At 39.7% G+C, this 19,689-nt stretch overlaps 1 protein-coding gene across 6 annotated transcripts in view; it reads left to right on the top strand.

Moving 5' to 3' along the window:
- Positions 1-19,689, top strand: part of FAM214A (family with sequence similarity 214 member A) — a 47,157-nt gene that overhangs the window by 17,495 nt on the left and 9,973 nt on the right. For 3 of the 6 annotated variants that reach the window (XM_041418812.1, XM_041418811.1, XM_041418813.1), the window contains 7 exons: positions 12,756-12,940; positions 13,767-13,969; positions 14,394-14,519; positions 14,778-16,623; positions 17,273-17,389; positions 18,334-18,407; positions 19,189-19,297. In XM_041418812.1, the coding sequence (XP_041274746.1) occupies positions 13,800-13,969; positions 14,394-14,519; positions 14,778-16,623; positions 17,273-17,389; positions 18,334-18,407; positions 19,189-19,297 (2,442 nt within the window). In that variant the 5' untranslated portion in view covers positions 12,756-12,940; positions 13,767-13,799. Of the gene's footprint in view, positions 1-126; positions 240-1,010; positions 1,250-12,755; positions 12,941-13,766; positions 13,970-14,393; positions 14,520-14,777; positions 16,624-17,272; positions 17,390-18,333; positions 18,408-19,188; positions 19,298-19,689 lie in introns of those variants that run through there. The other 3 variants (XM_041418810.1, XR_005953723.1, XM_041418809.1) reach the window with 3 other exon arrangements.

Below are 19,689 nucleotides of genomic sequence, written 5' to 3' on the forward strand. Positions count from 1 at the left end.
CAGGAACAACCTGTTGTAAGTCTCTTATCAGTGCTGTTAAGAACGTGTAGATTCCTCAGCTTTTGTTGTGTTTGTGACGTACATCTATGCTTGTGGGTCTTGACTACAGCTGTGGCTTCTTTGCAGAGTAAAGGAAGTACTTCATGTAGTTGTGTACCAGCCTCTACATTCTCAGGCTGTGTTTCCTCACTGTTTTGTGTTGCTGTGTCAGATGGATCAAGGACTTCTTCATCCTCCAGGTGTGTAACTCAGTCATTAGAAGACTTAAAGAAAAGCGAAGCAAATTTATGGAGTTATTTCCTGAAGATTATTATGTGTTATCTGTGATACAAATTAAGACTCACAGTTGGGTGTCTGTGCTTTGCTGGGTATTATACAAGCATGGAACAAAAGACTGTCCTCACCTCAGACCTTATGCAAGTATCAAACGCTAAATCAATGGCTTCCAACAGAGGGCTGTGTGGAGACAAAGGGATAATACTGATGGAGACAGATAAACTGTGCTCCCAGAGGCTAACGAGCCTTTATCACCGTAATGGAGAAGCTGCAAAGCAGAGTCATTTTAATCAAGAGTGTAGGACTACACAGGGGGAGTAAGGACTGGTGATTAAAGTAATCACAGGCCAGTTTACTGCAGTAGTGAGTGGGTGACAACAGGAATGCTGGTAAGCCATGGAGGATCTTGAAAGGAGAAGGAAAAAAAAGTATTTTTTTTTTTGTTATGAAAGATGATGTTCTAAAAGACAGAAAACAACAGGAAAATATGGTTTCCTGTTAGGCACCGACCAGAGGTACCTTAGAAGGCTGGATGGTGGTGAGGCATAACCTTGTCTGTGCCTTTTTCACACAGATTCCATGAGAAATCCCGCGGGCAGTGCCGCCTCTTCCCTGAGCAGGCAGATAAGGCAGTGCCATCTGCTCGCTGGGACCCGGCTGGCGGGTGGCATTCACGGGGGCTGTGCCCAGCCCAGAGGTCCCCACTGGCAGGGCGTGCTTCCAGCTTGGACTGTGAGGAATTTATCTCTGAGGAAAATCTTTGGATTTCAGACAAGCATTTTTCCATACTCAAGAGGAAAACCAGCTCATGCTAAAAGCAATTCTCTGAATGCTGGTTCCTAGGGATTCAGCCCAGCAAGGAGGGTGTAGTGAACCCAGTTTGCATGTTTTTCTGGGGATAAAGAGGGCAGGTTGCTTGTTATCTGGATTCCCATGCCAGATTCAGAACTTTCTTCAGCCACTAATTCAGATGGTAAGAATAAAATGTTCTGTGCTAAAAATCTCAGATGTGTTTTTTATTAGTTCTTGAAGATAAGCAATTGCAAAAACCAGCTGTTTACAGTAATAGCCAATGTAATCAGATATTTCTAAATGGAAACTTGAAGTCTTTTTGACCACTCTTCTGTGCTTGCTGTTTTGTTATCTCTTAGAAAAATTCCTCTTCCTCCAACAAAATTATGCATTGTTGTCCCTTGATAATAACAAAATTTATTTGCTTTATTGATTTCTAGTAGAAAATCTCTGTATAATTGTTTTGCTAATGGGAGGGTTGACAAAATAAGTTGTGGGTATCAGGCACTTGGATTCTGGAACGTTTGTGAAGGGCTTTTGTTTTTTTTACCTGATGCTTAACTTGAGCATTCACAATAATTTATTAGATCTATTAAACCTGACAAGAGGGCATATCCTTAATGTTGTCTGAACTGCGTTAGTAGCTGAAGTGAAGCTTTTGGCATATCTGAGCTGAATTCATCTTAGAGCAATTTTCCCTGAAAGAAAGTAGTTTTGGTATTTTCTGATTGAAGTTGCATTGGATATTTACTTTGGGCATTAATACTTTTTCTGCTGGTCCAAAACTCAGCTTTCTGGGCTTTTTCCCCTGCTGCTTACTTTTAATTAAATATATAGTTGTGAATCATCAAGGAGGAACTAAAGTAAGGTTTTACTTGTTTATCTGTCTTTGCTCATGTCAATTTGTTTTGCCCAGCTACAAAAGAGGCTGGGGAGGGCCTTGAGCTTTGAGTGGATAAAAACTGTTATTCTTTATGTGCTGCTCGTGTTCACTATTTTTAGTGCAGTGTTTTGTTTTTCCTAATAATTTATTGCTGTGTCCCTTGACTCACGGGTCACCTGATTTGAGAGCACGCGAGCAGGGCTGGATCCTTTACTCTTGCATAAACTGATAGTTTATCTCGAGGAGCAGGATGCTGCTGCTGCTGGTGAGATTGGCTTGGAAGTGGCCGTGGAGGGGTGAGCCCCGTCCCTTCATTTCTCGGGAAAGGATGTTCCAAGAATCCGCAGGACAGGGTGTTACAAAACACACGTGCAGGCAGAGAGCTCCGGGCCCGGCCAGGCCGTGGGTGAGTCGGGGTCAGCGCCGCGCAGGGACACCTTGCCTGCTGTCCTCAGCGGCCTGCCTGGCTCCTGCCAGCAGCAGCCCCAAGAGATCCTCCCCTTCAGGGCACAAGTGTTTTCAGCAGATACCGCTATTATCCCTGCTCCAGTGGTGTTCATTTTGGCGCTCTATTCGAGTGTCTTGCGTCTGGGATTGTCAGAAGCTTGTTTTGTTCTGGGAGGGGCCCCTGGCTGGATGTTTCTGGTAGCCTTCAAAGCTGCAGGGCAAGCCTGGAAGGATGGTTGAATGAAGGGGAGAGGGAAAGCAGACTCTTAAATTTTGTAAGCAAACAAGTATGCTGTTTGAAATTTCACTGTTCAAGTGGGCCCATCTTTTAAAAAGGTACTTTCCAAGGTCTGGTGCTCTAGAGTTTCATTAGTCTGATTGTTGGGTTTTTTTTAAATCTTAAGGTCAGTCTGATTTGTAAGAAGATAAATGTACTCTGCTAGATCCTTTCAATTCTTCAAACTGGGTGAAAGCAAAGAGAAGGCAAAACAAGCTATTCAGTACTTGCACAGGTGAAATACATCTAGACATGTACAATGACTATTTTGATGATTTGGATTGAACTACAAGTTCATTACTGTCCAAGCAGTTGCAGATTTTTAATTCCTGGCCCATGAGGTCTTTTCAGCCCAATGGAAAACTGCACACTGTCATATTCTCTAGAATTTAAAAATAATGCCTATTAACCTTCATTTATCTGGATCAGGGCCATTGGCTGACCTAGGTAACAGTGCTGGCATTCATTCATAACTATGGTTTTTACAGGTTCCTCTAAGACAACAGGATATTTGAAATGGAGTGTTATCCATCCTTGAGGGAGAGGGGTTACTTTTTCCATGGGTGCAGGGTTTATTGCTGCACTGCTGAGTTGCTGATAGCGCCTATTTTACACTCTTACCCAATTTGTAATGTAAGTAACAAAACCAAAACTTTTAAAATGTGCTACATGTAAATGATCAAAATTCTTTCCCCTGAAGAAATTACATACTAACCACGCATGGGAGAGTTGTTTGTCTGGTGTTATTTTTTTTTAGTGGTCTTTTAATAGAGTAGACTCACCAAAAGTTGGACTAGGTGGTTTTTTTTTTTTAAAAAACATGTAGACTTCTGCCCACCCCTGTCCCACAGTCTTCTCTGGTTTATTTTTGTTTGGGGTTTTTGTAACCACAGTAAAGCTGAGAAATTGCAATATCTATTAAAAATAGATACTGATAGGTATCTTTTGGGGAGATTTTCAGCATACAAGAGCTTTGTCAGTAGCGTGGTTTTCAAAAACCATCGGTCAGGCCCGTTGGCACCCAACCACAGTGTGAAGATGAGTGTTGGTTGTTGAAAGTTTTGTGAGTGCATGGAAAGCTGAGTGTTTTGGTGCTTCTGAAACCTCACTTGCCTAGACAACAATGTTGTGTTGAGGGCTGAATGCTCAGGGAAAGGTTTCCATAAAATGTGATCCCATAAGTCAGCATGGTACTTTTACCAGGGGCTTTCCCTGACTGCAGCAGCTGTGGCATGCCTGCTGATTCCACCCAAAAGTGAGTCACAGCTCTCACACAGCACTTCTCAATCTCTGGTTTATTTTCCAACAAGTCCAACTATGGTCTGAAGCAAAGGGCACACGATGTAACAGTTCTTTTCCTTGCAATGGTTTTAGGGAAGAAGAACTTGTGCCTGGTGGTTGTAAACCAGAGTGGAACCTGTGCACACACAGAGCAGAGATGGTCTTTCCCAGTGAGATTTTCGTGTTCCCATTGCAGTTTTGTAAGGCACTAAATGACTTCCAAATAATCTGCTCAAAATCCTTTTGAAAGCTGAAAGCTACTTTATATTTCTCCTCAGAAAAGAAGTGTTATTTTATATATATTAATAGAAAAATAAGCACAAGAACACTTGAAAGTATATTGCCAAAGTTTCTAAGTACAATACATATTTGAGGTGATGAGATAAAGCATGAAATACCCCAAACAGAATTTTTTTTGGTGTTAATGGGGAAATTTTAGAAACCAGTATATTTGGCAAGGATAACACTTCATCCCTATAAATGCTGAGCCCAAAGATACTTGTGTCTGTTGTGAAGATACATTACAGAGGAATAAACCCAGTGACATTTAGCAAAAATCTGGTCAGCAAAAGGTGCAAACATCTAGTCTTTTTAAGTGCAGCTCTCATAGGTACTGAAATACCTACTGCAGGATTTTTTAAGAGGTCTGTGTTGTTTTCCAGTAACATCTGGATGTGATTTATTATCACAAATTACTGCTTTCCATCTCTAAACAAATCTCTGTATAAAACAGGACAGAAGTCTGCAAGTAGTTGAATCTTTGTCAGGCTGGATTGTTAAACAGTTAAAATCGAAACTTATGTCATCCTGCATTGTATTGTGTTTAGGGCCTGAAATAAAATTTCTGGCACACACTTTTATTTATGTACTATAAAAATGCTGTCACAGCTGGAATTTAATGCAGAGCTGCCATCAACCTGTTTAATGGAAGGGATGTCTTGGCCTGGGAGTTAGACTTCCCAATACTCAATTGCAACTGTCACATGGATGATATGCCTTCAGGAAGAGGTGAGGATTAGCTAAATAGATGTGCTTTTTCATTGCTAACACACACTGGGTTTATTTGAAAAGAAAGCAGCAGCTGTGGAGTCACTGCAGAATTATATTTACAGCTGAGGTGAAATAGAGTAAGCTGATGAAAGCCTTCAGTCCGTGTGTCTTCAGCCATGTGGCTGCTGCTAAGCTCCTTCTTCAGTTAATGAAGGTGGTCATCATTCCCATCTCCAAAGTTCCCTTGGCTGGGAAAGCCTTCATGAAAGTCATCAATACCAGTGAGGGAAGCATGGAAAGAAATTATATACATAGAAACTTTGTATTGGAAAATATGTGTTTTAGTGTGTAAAAAATGCTCAGTGATTTGCCAAGGAAACAGGAAACTCTGAGATATTCTGTAAGCTAAGAGTGCTCTGCTTTCTGTTCTAGGGTGACACACAGCTCCTTCAGCTGCCCAAACTGAGCATTTGGATGGGTTTTGCATTGTGGTGCCAGTGCCTGTGAAGTTAGCCTAGGTCTGACCTCCCCATTGCCCTTGCTTTCCCCCCTGGGACTAAGGTAGAATTTAAAACAGAAATTTGTTTCCAATATAATTCTGCAAAGTTTCTGTCGGCATATTTACCAGGGTAGTAAATCACTGCATTGGTGGTGAGTGAAGGCCAGATATTCCCTTCCAGTTACAGCCCAGTGTCTATTCTATACTCAGCACCACACACTAATTCTAGAAGAGCTGTTTTCTCCTAATTATTTTCTTTTAGAAATGAACAGAAATACTTGACAGAAATCCTTTTGCTTTGTTGGGATTTAAGTTTTTGTTTTGTTCAGATAGGTGCATTGTGCCATGCAGTTTGTTCTAACACTAGATAGCTTCAGGCAGAGCATCAGCTATAAACAAGGGGAAAATGTAAAAAAGCTAGAGATTAATTAATGGAAATTACTTGGTCTGCTCCTTTTAGGCATTTTTGTTTCATTGTAATATAACTTCAGTTTTTTGTGTAGTCACATTTAATGTAATCACAATGTAGGAAGTAGTAAAGGAAAACAGAGACTGATGTGCTCTTTAGGGCATTTGCTGAGCCAAGTCCTCTGCTTTCAGGACCTGTCCAGTTGTAGCATGTTGGTACAAAGTAGCACCTTTAGTTTAGGGGTCAGCAAAAAGAAAATATTCTCTTCCCACAGCTGGCTTATTTTTAAATTGCTAACCATTGCAGCACTGATAATCTTACAGCTTTACTGATATTTCAGCACTTATGTACCCATGTCAGGATAGAGTTGTATTTTACAATATGCAAGTTCTCCTGAAACTTTTGGTGAATTGATGTTTGAAATAAGCCTCAAAGTTCATGTTTTCGGGTATTGCTTTCCTTCTACTAAATACAGATGTTGAAATTGTAATGATTGACCTACTTTATAATTTGTGATTTCATTGTGGAGCAAGAAACGATTCAACTGATACCATTTTTCTTATTCCTTTTCTTTGTCCACTTAAGGGAATACAAATCCAGTTTCCCTGATCAAAATGCAAATATTGGATCTAGAATCTGGTTTAATGCCAAAAAATCAAAAGAAGCACATTAAACTGTTGTTGCTTAGATAAAAATAGAAGCTACAGTTGGACGGAGAGAAGTGACTCAGTAAGCAGCATGGTGATGGCAAAATAGGATGTCAGCCAAAACGCAGGAAGCAAGATGGGAACACCCAGATCAGTTTAACAGTCTGCATTTTACACTCCCAGAGAGCAGGAGTTTCTGAGATGACTGCAAGAAACTTAAGCTTTAAATGGATTTTATGTCTGTATTTATTAAGCTGTTTGAACCTGAAAAAGTTTTAGTAAAATGTGAATTGTACCTTTCTTTTCCCCCAGCCCAGTTTTAAAACCAGTCTCTCTATTTACAGTAAAGCTGCCTTGAGATTAGCCTTGGGTGCTGTGAGAGGCACCCAGCAGGAACGTGCAGGAGATGAGCAGTGATACACACATACCCAGGGAATTAAAGCAGCACTGCACTCTGCGCTGCAGCCCATGGCACTGATTGATTCTTATTGCTCTGCTACTCTGCAATAACTTCATCAGCTCCACGTAGCTCTGTCTTGAGTTTTGAAAATCCCCCCTTACTTACAAGATAGTGTGCTTTGGTTTGTTTTTCTGGTTATAAACTGGCCTAATGACACAGAAGCGGGTGAATTTCTTCCTGTTTTATGTGAAACTAAGTAGGACCAGAGGGGTTTTTTTTTCTTATACTGTTATTTTATTTGAATAGCAGGTATGCATCAGTTCTAATATAAATTCTTATGCTGCCATTTTCTGCCTACAGCTGAACTGCTTTCATACCCAGGTAGTGGTTCAGTTTGGCACCCTAGAAAAAGTAAGCAGAGAGTAAGAATAAGATGAATTATGGTGCTGCTCTCCTCATGTTTTCATAATAACTGCCCCTGAGCTCAAAGATCTTGACCCATAGGAATGTAAGATGGTTGGCAATGTGTATCAATCTGTATAGGATTATTCCTAAATTAAGGTAACCAGTTCACTGCATTTCCTTGAGTTTAAGTAACTAATAGCTTGTTTCTTGAAAAAAGTAGGCCATCTCATAACTTTAACTCTTGATAGCTTAAATTATACCTAAACTCTTAATATTGCAAAGCTTTTGAAGCGTGTGACTTCAGATATAATTATGGGTTTGTAATATGCAGACACAACATGACTGCTCATTTAGAGAATCTTGAGTTTGGGGGATTCAAGGGCAACTTTCTTTTGAAGTGAAGCACAACGTGGAATTAGTTAACTAAAGCATCCGTAGGTGTTTCTAATTCCAGAAGAGAAGCTGTTAGTCAAAGGTTTACATTGTGTTTCATTTCCTTTACAGTAGTTTCTTGAACCCCTGCCTTACTCTTAAAATGTGGAAGTACCTTTAACCTGTTTCTTGGAATAGCAAGATAATAAAACTTATTCAGAGCTGATTGATTTGCAGGAAGGGCTTTTGCTGTAATTTTTTCAATGCAGGGCACTGCCCTTGCTGAGAGGTGATGGGTTCTGAGTTCTGGCAGTGCAGCCACTTCTCCTCCAGTGTGCCTGACTCTCCTGCCATGGGACCCTTGGACTGAAGCGTCTCCTTAGGGACTGCCTGTACTGAAAGCACAACAAAGAAATCCAAGTACATAAGCCATGCTTTTAGTCTTTGAGAAAAGGAGAGAGCAGATGTGGGCAGCCATGCCACAGTGCCCACTGGGCAGGGCAGGAGCAGGGCTGCATCAGCTGGGAATCCCGACAGGCTGCACCATGCAGTCCATATTTTGTTAAGTATTTTGCTTACTGGGTTTCACCTTTCTAAGTAAAATAGGAATGTGATTACTTTTAATCAGTGGCCTTCAAAATCCATTACAGGTGTCTAAAGATTTTCCAGGAAAGGTCTGGGCTGTTGCAGAGTGTATTTAAAGGCAATAATTAGTTGTTTCATGGACTCTCAAAGGAAGTAGCCCTTAATCAGTAAAGGTCAGGCTTTCAGTTGAACTAAATTGTCTTTCTTTGAAGAAAGTCTCTGTGCAAAAATGAGCTCTTTTTCTGAGAAGAGGGCAAGTTTGGTAGACAGTTGTGGTGAGCAGTGCAGTATGAGAGGTTTTAGGACAATACAATAAGCATGGACTAAGAGAGATTGTGATTGTATCACAGCCTGGTCATGATGGGAGGGTAGCAAGGGCAGGAGAGGCTCTGCTGGAGCCTTTTATTGCCTTGCTGTGCCCAGGCAGGACAGGGTAGCAGCTCCCAGGTGCATCTTCTGGTGGCACCTGGAACACAACGGGTTACGTGATACCAAATGTCTTTGTTTCCTGGCCTAAGCCTAGAAAACAGATTAAATGCTCTTCTAAAACATGTATTTCAGGAAAACATCTTCTGTAATTACGACAGAAAAAACTGTGATAGGAAAGGGAAGGGAGTTGGTCTGCACAAGCGTGACCTAGTTGGGAAAGGAGTCAGCTAAGCATAACTCAATTAACTGAAGTTTTCAGAGAGTCCTTGGGTTACAGTTAAGTGGATTTGTGAATCCCTACTACCACATAACTAACCTTAATTGGTGTTTCAGGATGTGAGCCAATTTCAGTTTTGGGGGGTGGATTGTGGGTTTTTGTTCTGTATTCCAGTGCTCATGCATCTGTGTGTAGTGGAGGGAGGAGGACAAGGATTTGAAGACTCTGACATTTCTGGTTAAATGGGATTTTCTGTTTTTTGAGAAGGTGTAGAAAATCAGTCTTTATTGAGGTTGATATGTGCAGGAGGCAAAGGAAAACAAAGTTCCAGTATTGTATATTCAGTTCTCCAGTATTGTATGTTTTGCACTATGTACAGTACCTTCAGTCTAAATTTAAATTTCTCTTTCTTCCTTCTAGAGTGGTCTGACACCTGCTGCTATCTCTTGTGCCCACCTGGTCAATAACCTTTAATTTCAATGTATTGGTTAGAGGGCTGTAGTACCTTATTACTTTAATTCTTATTTTCTTGTGTCAAATAACTGAATTTTTTTCTGTTTTAAGGAGAATAAACCCCAGACAGTGCAGAGATGCATATTTTATGCTATATACTTAGCATGTTGCAGTGCTAGAAATGAAGCAGAACAAGAGCCATAGTCGTGTAGTCAGGTTATAGGATTGAGTTTATTCTATACACAATATATGATGTGTCCTAGGGCTGATTCATACACAAAACCAAACAGTTACAGCACACACACAGTAAGACTTTTTTTAACTAAACACTGAGTTTGCTGTTTCTATAAATGTCATTCCACCCTTGTCCTCAATTGCATCAACTTGCATCATCTGTGTCTGTTGTATAGGAACAATTACCAGGCCTCTCAATGGTTGTAGGGTCTTTTTCTTTATCAAAACTCTTAGAAGTTGCTAAATTATATATAAATCTAATGGAGCTACAAAAAGATATTATGCTTCATGAACTTTGTAGGAAAAAATATATTTCTTGATAACTCTTGCTATTGTTTGTGCTTTAATATTTTTTTTTTAAGTCCAGATCAAATAACTGGTTGATTACCTTGCTGACATAATTTTAAAGTACTGGCCCTGTCTTTATAATGCTGCAGCATTTCCTAGTTCAGCAGGGGCTTTTTAGTGATGTCATTTTTATTTTGAAGCAATGTGGTGTTTTTGTAACTGCAGCCAATATAACTATATAAATATGTCTCTTTAGCTAGTTGGGCCTTCTCTTCCATTCTGAAGCCAAGAAACTGGCGTCTGAAATGATAGTTATGATACAGGAACACAGGCAGTATTTGTAAATTGAACTTGGAAGTGAGCTTTATCTGTTTACATAAATCAATATTGTGTATGTAATCTGATTCTTGAGTGCTGATTGTTTCAGAATATGTACCTGGCTTTATTCACCAGATCTTGCTTATTTTCTGTTCACTGGGTCTTTCATCTGAACATTTTAAACTGTCCATGCCTTGTAGTGACCTGTGACAGCTCTGTGAGGGCACTGAGCACTTTAGGTATGCAGTGTAAGCTTTGGTATCAGAGGTCTTTAATGCAAAAAAGGGGTGGGGTTTTTTTTTTTACCTAAATCTAACTGCTCAGCAGAAGCACTCAGGCCATAGGATTTGTCCATTAATTTGTGTCAAGTCCAAAAGATTTTAATAACATATGGGTTAGCTTCTTAAAAAGAGAGCTAAATAATAGAAAGTCTACTGCTTCATCTGGTAAGCTGCTAATGATAATTAGGGCATGTCTGTTTTACTGGTACTTGCCACTTAAAATTCTCTAGTGTAAATTTTCAGGTATCACATTTTACTGTGCTATATCACATTTTGCTGTGCTAATTTTGATCACACTCTCTTTACAATTTTTCCTAAATATCATATGTGTTTTAACATATTTTAACTAAAACCAATTCTTCTTGCAGATTTTTGTAGGGATGAATTAGTTTTGTTTAGTCTGCTAAGCATGAGACAATTCTTGCTTAAATTAATTTCATTCCCGTTGAACACTTTCTAGATATTTGAACTTCTATGTCAGAGTAGGCGAAATACTCCAGTAGTGATCCTTCCTGCTGTGATTTTCTTGAAATCAACATGGCCTTTGGACATACAAAGATGAACTTAGCAGCAAGATAATGCTGCAATTTTTTTTTGTGTGTGTTGTATATCCAAATCCTTTTCAGAATCTTCCCAAATTCCATTTTCCTATTCCCAAGTATGACTTGCCTATTGTTTACCAGACTTCCAGCTGGAAAAAAAGTGCAGGTCCCTAATTTTGTAGGTGACTCATATCACTACCTAAGAGGCTTGTCTTCTCTGTTATTTACCATTCCTTTAATCTTTCATGCACCCTTTATTAGACATTTTTTGCCATCCATCAGGTGAATGACCATTTAAACTTATGCCAGGTGAATTAATGTATTGTTCACATGCCATATGGAGTCCTCCAGGGTAATTCATCTGTTCTCTGGCTCTTTTTCAGCAGTGGGCTGACTTCTCTTACTTAGCTTGTGTAGATCCCTTCAAATAGTCTCTAAGCCCTGGGGTCCATGGTGTACAAGCCTGGGCTAGGCAAATATGTACATGCAAAAGCTAGTTTTACACACTTCATGATTTGCATATGCAGATAATTGCACGTTTAATTGGAGCTTTTGTTTCATGCATCCATTCTTGTATCCATCTCTCAAGTCTGCCTGCAGTGTTTGCCAAATGCTCTGCTATTAGGAGACCAGGACAGAAAAGACTTCTGAAAGGTATTTTGTGCATGATAATTGAAACGTGAATAGAAATTAACTCTCTCCCTGTGGCAGTTTTGGTGGATGACATAGGACATTTAAGCTAAAATTGTGAAGATGTCAGGTGCTTTTGTTACCCTAAAGCATCAAAATAAAGGTAAAGAACTGCTGGCAGCCCTGCCTCCACCCGCTTTTCTTTGCTGCTCTTAAAATAGACTTTGAAGGGAATGTATTTTAGCTTTCATGGAAAAGAGAGTTTTCTGTAACCTCTTCAGTAATTAAATAATTTTGAAACTTGAAGTGTTTTGAAGCAGTGAGGGGAACGACATGATCTGGTTGTACTTAAATCTGTTTGAATGATGGGTGACATCCTCGTGATGAGGGAGGAGGAGGAGAAGGGTGCTCTATAAAACACCATAAAATGGTGCCTCAGCTCTGCAGGAACTGAGTGTGCCAGGGCTCTTCATGGAGAGCAATGCCAGCTGCTGCTTTGTCTACAGAGACTTGTTGAGTTTTCATTCTTTGCACAAGTTTAGACTGACCGTGGTACAAAACAATGAATAGTCTGTATGTTTCTTCAGAACATTTCCTATGTGTTAGTGGTAACTAAAAATGGACCTCTGAAGTAAGCCTTGCTCTCAACAGGAGGGACTTGCAATAATAATCTTAAAGAACATTGTGTCCCACTTTTTCCATAATAGAAATAAATATTTCTTTTTCTTCTTCTTCAATTTTTAATCTACTTTATGATATATTGTGGCTTCTTATTCCATCTGTCAGATGATAATAACAATGCCAAGTCATACTGTCATTAGACTTCTCCCACAAGAGCCCAGGAAACCTTTTGTCTTCTAGAAAAGCTGTAGAAAAACAAAGTTCTTTGTTTGTAGTGACAACATTACGAGATAAGGAAAGTTGTTTTGTGGTGCTGGAGTGGGGAGTCGTCGGTTTTATGGGGAATGCAGCCAGTCTGACACAAAGATCCATTTCTGATAGCCCACTCTCATTTCAAGTGTAATTGAAACAAACTGCAGGGTCAGCCAACAGTTGTTATACAGCAAATGTAATTAATTTTTGTCTTTTTGCAATGGCAGATACTTTGGATGAATACTTTGAGTATGAAGCTGAGGAGTTCCTGGTCTCCTTGGCCCTGCTGATCACTGAGGGCCGGACACCAGAGTACTCGATCAAGGGCAGGACAGAGGGCTTTCACTGCCCACCAGCACAGTCCAGTCAGCCACCAACAACTAAGCATGAATGCAGCGACAAACTGGCTCAGGTATGGTGGTGGTACCCATTTCATGTCACAGATCCTTGCTCCTGTGGTTAAAGTCAGCCAAGAGCCCCACAGTGGGTTCACAGTTCAGCATGAGTAACAATGGCTTTCTGGCAGTCCTTCATTTAAATGAGTGTGTAATTCAGTATCCTGCTAATAATAGATCTGTCCTTAAAATGAGAGATCATTAAGCCTTTTATTCTTGAACATGAAGTTCTGCACACTACCTGAATGCAGTGCCTGTTTGAATCTTTATTATGCAAATGACAAGCACTATACTTAGTATTCTTGGTCTGGGGTTTCTTTTGAGAAAATGTAGGCTTGCTTGCCTAACTTTTTGCTTTTCCAGGTGTTCTGGAAAAGTTAGTGATACAAAAAACACAAGCACATCAAATTTAGCCAGGCTGTTTGGGAGTAAGGTTGGAGCATTCCATCTCTCAAATAAAAGTTCTTAAGTACTGTGGGAATTTAAGTCATATTCATGCAGAAATTAGCCTGCTCCAAGATACAGAATTTATAAAGATACTGCTTGAGTCTGTCTACCCAAGAGGGTGCCTTGTGGAGATAACTACAAGGTAGCGAAGTGCAGTGGTTGGGGAAATGCATTTTTACAAGCTTTTTAAATTTCCTAAAGAAAGTTGCTCAAATGGCAACTGTAAAGGAGGTGTTAATTATTTTTTCGTTTAATATCTCTGGAATCTTATTTCTGATTTGGTGAAACCAAACAGAATTTGACCTTTACCCTGTTTTGGAATGTGCTTTTAAATAGCATTTAAATCTGGCTAATATTTTTATGGCTAATGTGTGTTGACATTTTGCTTTCCCTCAGTGTCGTCAGGCCAGGCGAACCAGATCTGAGGTTATGCTTCTGTGGAAGAACAATATTCCAATCATGGTAGAAGTGATGCTACTTCCAGACTGTTGCTATAGTGATGAAGGGCCCACCACAGAGGGGAATGATTTAAATGATCCTGCAATCAAACAAGATGCATTGCTGTTAGAAAGGTGGATTTTGGAGCCAGTTCCTCGACAGTAAGTTGGATATGAGCATTAGTTGATAATTGCAAGAATTTTGTCATATTTAGGTCCTTAAAGTAATCAGTGTTTTTGAGCTGGATCTTTGCCATGAGGACTGATCTAAGAAAACCACTGTTTGCTAGTGAAATCAAAGCATTTCAGTTTTAGTTATCTTATACTCAAAATTTCTGCAGTGTCCATTGTGCAGTGCAGAGTATGAAATGATCCTGGCTGCAAATGGTAACATGTAATATATGTTATGTCAAATTTTTTCATGTGTATAAGAACAAATCAGGCTCTGGAAACTTCAGAATGTTTGAGGAGTTTTTGCTTTGCTTGATTTAGCTATATTTTATTTTCTGACCAAAGATCTGACAATGTTCTAATAGATCTCTGAAGATTCTTACCAACACTCATGTGTCTGTCTTCAAATGCTTAGGAGTGGAGATCGATTTATAGAAGAGAAGACCCTTTTACTGGCTGTTCGCTCCTTTGTTTTCTTCTCTCAGCTGAGCGCGTGGCTGAGTGTTTCACATGGTGCTGTTCCCCGAAACATCCTGTACAGGTACGTCTGCAGTGGAAAAAAGCTCCTTGCTGTTTGCAGATTGCTGTAGCTTGTCTTGAAATCATTCTTCTCTCCTGTTTCCTGCTTGCTTTTAGAAGGTGACATTTTGTTGGCCTGGTTCTATAGGATTTGTGTACTATGCAAAGTACAGCAGTTGCTGATGTTTCTAGTGCTTTTCCTTAGATATTTGTTACAAAGTAGATAATTTAAAACTTTTCATGCAGCTGTTTTTGTAAATGCCCTTTGGTATTGTTTCAGGGTGAGCGCTGCAGATGTGGACTTGCAATGGACGTTCTCCCAGACACCCACTGAGCATGTCTTTCCTGTTCCTAATGTTTCTCACAATGTGGCCTTGAGGGTCAGCGTCCAGTCCTTGCCCAGGCAATCCAACTACCCAGTTTTGACGTGTAGTATTCACACCAACCTTAGCTTTTACGAAAAGCAAATGCAAGAGCGTAAGTTCCATCAGCGCAGCGATCCCGGTGCTGCTCAGCAATGCAGTACTTCCAGTCCCCTGCGTTTTCGTGGGAAACAGACATGGACAGTGACACCTGAAGGCCTACTTAATGGAAAAAAGATGCCTGAATTTACTACATCTTTTAGAAATTTGAAGCTTTATCCATCTACTGGACTTGGATCTGACTTTGGGGCATCGCAGTCTAAAGTTCAGTGCTATAATGCCACAGCAGACAATAAGACACAGTCTCATGAAACACCGGTCAGAACTTTTAAATCTTACTCTCTGGTCGATTCCCGTGTTTCAAATAGTCATTGCTCTCATCAGCCCACAGGAGAAACCAATCCTTTGATAGGCTCTTTACTTCAAGAGCGACAAGAAGTCATTGCAAGGATTGCTCAGCACTTGATTCACTGTGATCCAGCTACTTCACCAGTTGTTGCTGGGCGTCCATTCACCACACATGAAAACATCTCAGCTACACCAAAAGCTTTTCGGAGCACTTTCGAAGAGGAAAACTTGCCAAGGAAAAGCAAGGAAAGCTCCCCTGTTCCTGCTGCCAACTTAGACAATGCAATACAGGAGGATGGTGATGAAGGCAAAACTAGAGCAGTGCCAGAGGTCACCCTGCTCAATGCCCGTGTTCCAGGGAACCACGGTGGCCGTCAGTCGGCAGGAGAGGGTAACCCCCTGATTGATTCCCTGCTCCAGGAGCGGCAGGAGGTGATAGCAAGGATTGCCCAGCACTTGATTCATTGTGATCCAGCTACTTCCCATGTTGCTGGACATCCATTCAAAGTGCATGAGGCTAGTCCAGTCACGTCAAAAATTTTCCGAAGTACATATGAAGATGAAAATTTGCTGAAGAAAGGCAAGGAACAGTCTTCTGTTTCTTCTGCTAAATCAAAATTTTCGTTGTTAGAAGACGGCAGTAAATCGGGGACAAAGACACCTGATACCCCTATCAGTCCTAGGTTTGATGGAGAATTGAAGACTTCTCTAAAAGTCCAAGCAAGAAGAAAATTGGTTTTAGCAAAACCCAGTGAAGCTGTCCAAAATTCATTTCATCAGACTTCAAATAAAACTTCTCATGCATTTAGTAGCATTCACATATCATCATCATGTATTAAAGAAAACAAATCTGAAATTCCAGAAAAATTGGAAATACATTCTGGTTATGCACAGAAAGACCAGATAACCAATAGAATTAAACAGGGTTCAAATTCCAGCAGCATTGATGAACAGATTTGCACAAATAAACTTAAAGAAAGAACAGTTGTTAGTGAGAACAATGGCACAGACAGTTTTAATAATTTACAGATAGAAAAATGCAGAATACTTGAAGGTACAAAAAAAGCAACTGTGATACCGATATCTGACTCTTTGCACAAAAATGAGCTCAAGTGTTTAGACAGAGACTCCAAAAAACCAATTATTTATGAGCAAAATACACAACTTGTTAGTATTGAAAATTATTTAAATAAAGACCATGACAGTTTCAAAACCAAAACCAAACAAGATAAAACAAAATCTGCACATGATGAAAATGAAGACCCAACAGGCCTTGATTTTCAAAGCACTTCTCAGAAGAAACCTGCAGAAGACAATGTGGTTAAGTGTGAGCGGCAGAAGAACCCAGATGTACAGGTAAGTCCGTACGGGAACTGACAATAATTCCTCTAGCTGCCCTTTGTCACACAGCTTGTACCCTCTCTCTGCTAAGAGCCAGCATGAAGCGGAGTTTCAGCCTGACCTTGCAGGTAGCAGCATATTACCATTGTAGTCTTGGCCTGAAGTAACTCAGGAAGAATTTCTTCATGGAAAGGGTTAAGCATGGGAATGGATTGCCCAGGTGGTGGAGTCACCATCCCTGGAGGTGTTCAAGAAACAATTTAGTGCCATGGCCTAGCTGACAAGGTGACCTGTCAGATGATTCTGTGTGATGGGGTAATTTGGCCGGTGGTGCCTCCCCTAAAATCCATCAGTTTAACATGGAGAATGACTAACTGTCCTATTCCCCTCATGGTGACAGAGTTATGGATGATGTTTCCCTGGGCAGTGAGGCATCCTGGTTTGTAGAAATACACCATCTGAGTATGGAATGTGATCTGTTAGGGGCAGGCTGTGTAACTGTAGATGGAGTCAAGGGGAATTTCTACTGAGTGTTTCATCCTGTGCTAGTGTGATGTAGATCCACCTGGGTCAGGAGTCTTCTCCCTTTCAGCAAGGGAGCATTACCATGATAGGTCACTGAAATATCCCACTGGTAACCTCAGTAAATTTGTTTTGCTGGCAGAAAGCACCACCTCTAAAACACACAAATACCTGGCGGAAACACAATTTTCGATCCCTGGATGGAACTTCAACCAAGGCTTTTCATCCCAGAACTGGACTGCCTCTGCTTTCCAGTCCTGTAAGTTATTCTTGAAATTCTTTTAGTGAGAAAGGGACTGTTTGTTCTTCTAATCTCTGTGCATGGTATAAAATCTGACAAAATACCTAGGTGAAGGGTGTGTATTTACTTTGTGTCGTAGTGAATACTCTTATGAGTGGAAATTAATGCTTAAATGAGAGTTAACATGTAAATTAGACTGAATGTAATTTTGGAGAAGAAAATATTAAAGACTGTTGAGATCATATCAAGATTAGCAAAAGGTGGCATTAAATTGAGAAATAGATGGAAACAATGCTTTGGTGCTATTTTAGAGCACAAAAAGCATTTGGAAAATCAGTGTTTTAAGCGTAAGTTAACATTTTATCTTTTAGGAGGTTTTGTGTTCCTTTTTAACAGCTGGTTGCCCATTATTCCAAAGCCTTTGTTTCTGTGAACAGCTTGTACTGTATGTTCTTCAGTAACCAGAGGTGTAATGGAATGACTTAGTGAACAAAGCTGCAGTGATAAGGCAGACACTGGGGAAGTGTTGCAGTTCTCAGTAGGTTGTTTGGAGTTTTAAAAAACAGGCAGTTCCTATTAAAACTACTGAAGTAGTGATGTCCTGTAGTCAACACATGATGTGCTTTATTCTTCATTGCCTGTAAAGGCTGTCATATTTTCAGGGAAATTGGATGGAAATTGTTACAGCCTGTTTATTAGTAATATTCTGTCCTGGTCCAAAGAGACATCAGCTTCCTGAATGTCTTTATTGAAATACTTCCTGTTAATCAGAATTTCCAGTCTCATCATTAATAATTCTAGAACTTTCTTCACTAAGTTTAAAATGTATAGGAATTACATTCTCTGCTCTGTTTTTGTAATTTTGTAATGTCATGAAAATTCTTGGCAAATTGTGCATACTTGGCAAAATTGTCTGTGGTAGCAGTTCAGTTTTCAAATTAACATCTTCTTTCCTTGTTGAGGTTCCTCAAAGGAAAACACAGTCTGGGTGCTTTGATCTGGATTCATCACTGTTGAAATGTCTGTCTGCAAGAAGGTATGTTTTATTTACCAGAAACACTGAGATTTTTGCGGGAGGCATAATGTGTATATATATATTTATATGCAAAATCAAAGCATGTTAGCAAAGCCAAAAACTGCTTTCAAAAGAATCCTTATTTTGATACAAGGCTTAGCAGCTGAGTTGCTCTGGGAGTTTCCAGGTTAGCACAGCTCTGGGACATAGCCATGGAATGAGAGCTGCTGGCAGAATGAATTCTGTCTCATGCAGGGGTAGGTATGCTGTCAGATACACTTGAGTTTTCAGACAGAAAAGCTAGTAATTGTTGATTCTCCTTCAAACCAATGTTATTTTTGTGTTGTATTTTGTTCTTAGTGTTGAACATGTTAAGCATTTTGTCTTCACTTGTTCAGAGAACCAGACTTTTAAAAAGGGCCAATCATGCCCTTTCATACATTAATAGATGTAACATAAACAGCTTTTGGTATGGTAGTTTGATGTTGGAAATATAAGATATATCTCAGAATATGAGACAAAAGTACCCACATACAAGAGAAAATACGATATTTTGATTCCTGCAAATGGAGCTAAAGAACAAATTTTTGTTGTCTTTACTCCTTGTAATGTAAAGCTGGTAAAAATATTTTTTCAGTTAACTGGAAAACCTTCTGATAAAGTTTTAAATGTTCAACTGTTACTTCTTTAGGACAGCATTTTGTAGTACACTAAGTAAATTATTCTTTCTAGAGCTGCTTATACCCAGAAGACAAAAGCAAATGTGTTTATCCTTTATATTTATTCTGTCTTTTTTTAATAGCCCACAACAATGTATAAACAAAGATGGTGATCCAGACAGCCATGGGAAACCATTTCTAAGTTCTAGTGCTCCCCCAGTAACAAGTCTGAGCCTTCTGGGAAACTTTGAGGTATTGCATATTCTCTAGAATTCTTGTGGTATTTTTAATGCTCTTCTGTACTGCTTTTAAAAGTATATTACTGTGAACAATTCCAGCATTATTAGAATGTGAAAGTTCCTAACTGAATTGAATAACATTTGTTTTCATTTCCAGCTATAAAGGCACTTATTTAATGCCCCAGACATCTTCTGTCTCCGAGAATCAAATACAATGAGTTGCTTAAGCCTTTGTTTCCCACTACGGTCAAGTTAGAAGATGTTCTGTTGCCATAAATGAGATTTAATAACCTGTAATTGTTCATGTTTATAATGTACTTACCTAGAAAAAAGGATTTACATTTCACTCTTAAAGTCTACTTAGTATGTCACAAAAGCTGGATTAAATCAGTGTGTTAAACAGAA

This window comes from Onychostruthus taczanowskii, unplaced genomic scaffold, assembly GCF_017590055.1.
Source record: "Onychostruthus taczanowskii isolate IOZ18803 unplaced genomic scaffold, ASM1759005v1 scaffold6, whole genome shotgun sequence".
NCBI lineage: Eukaryota > Metazoa > Chordata > Aves > Passeriformes > Passeridae > Onychostruthus > Onychostruthus taczanowskii.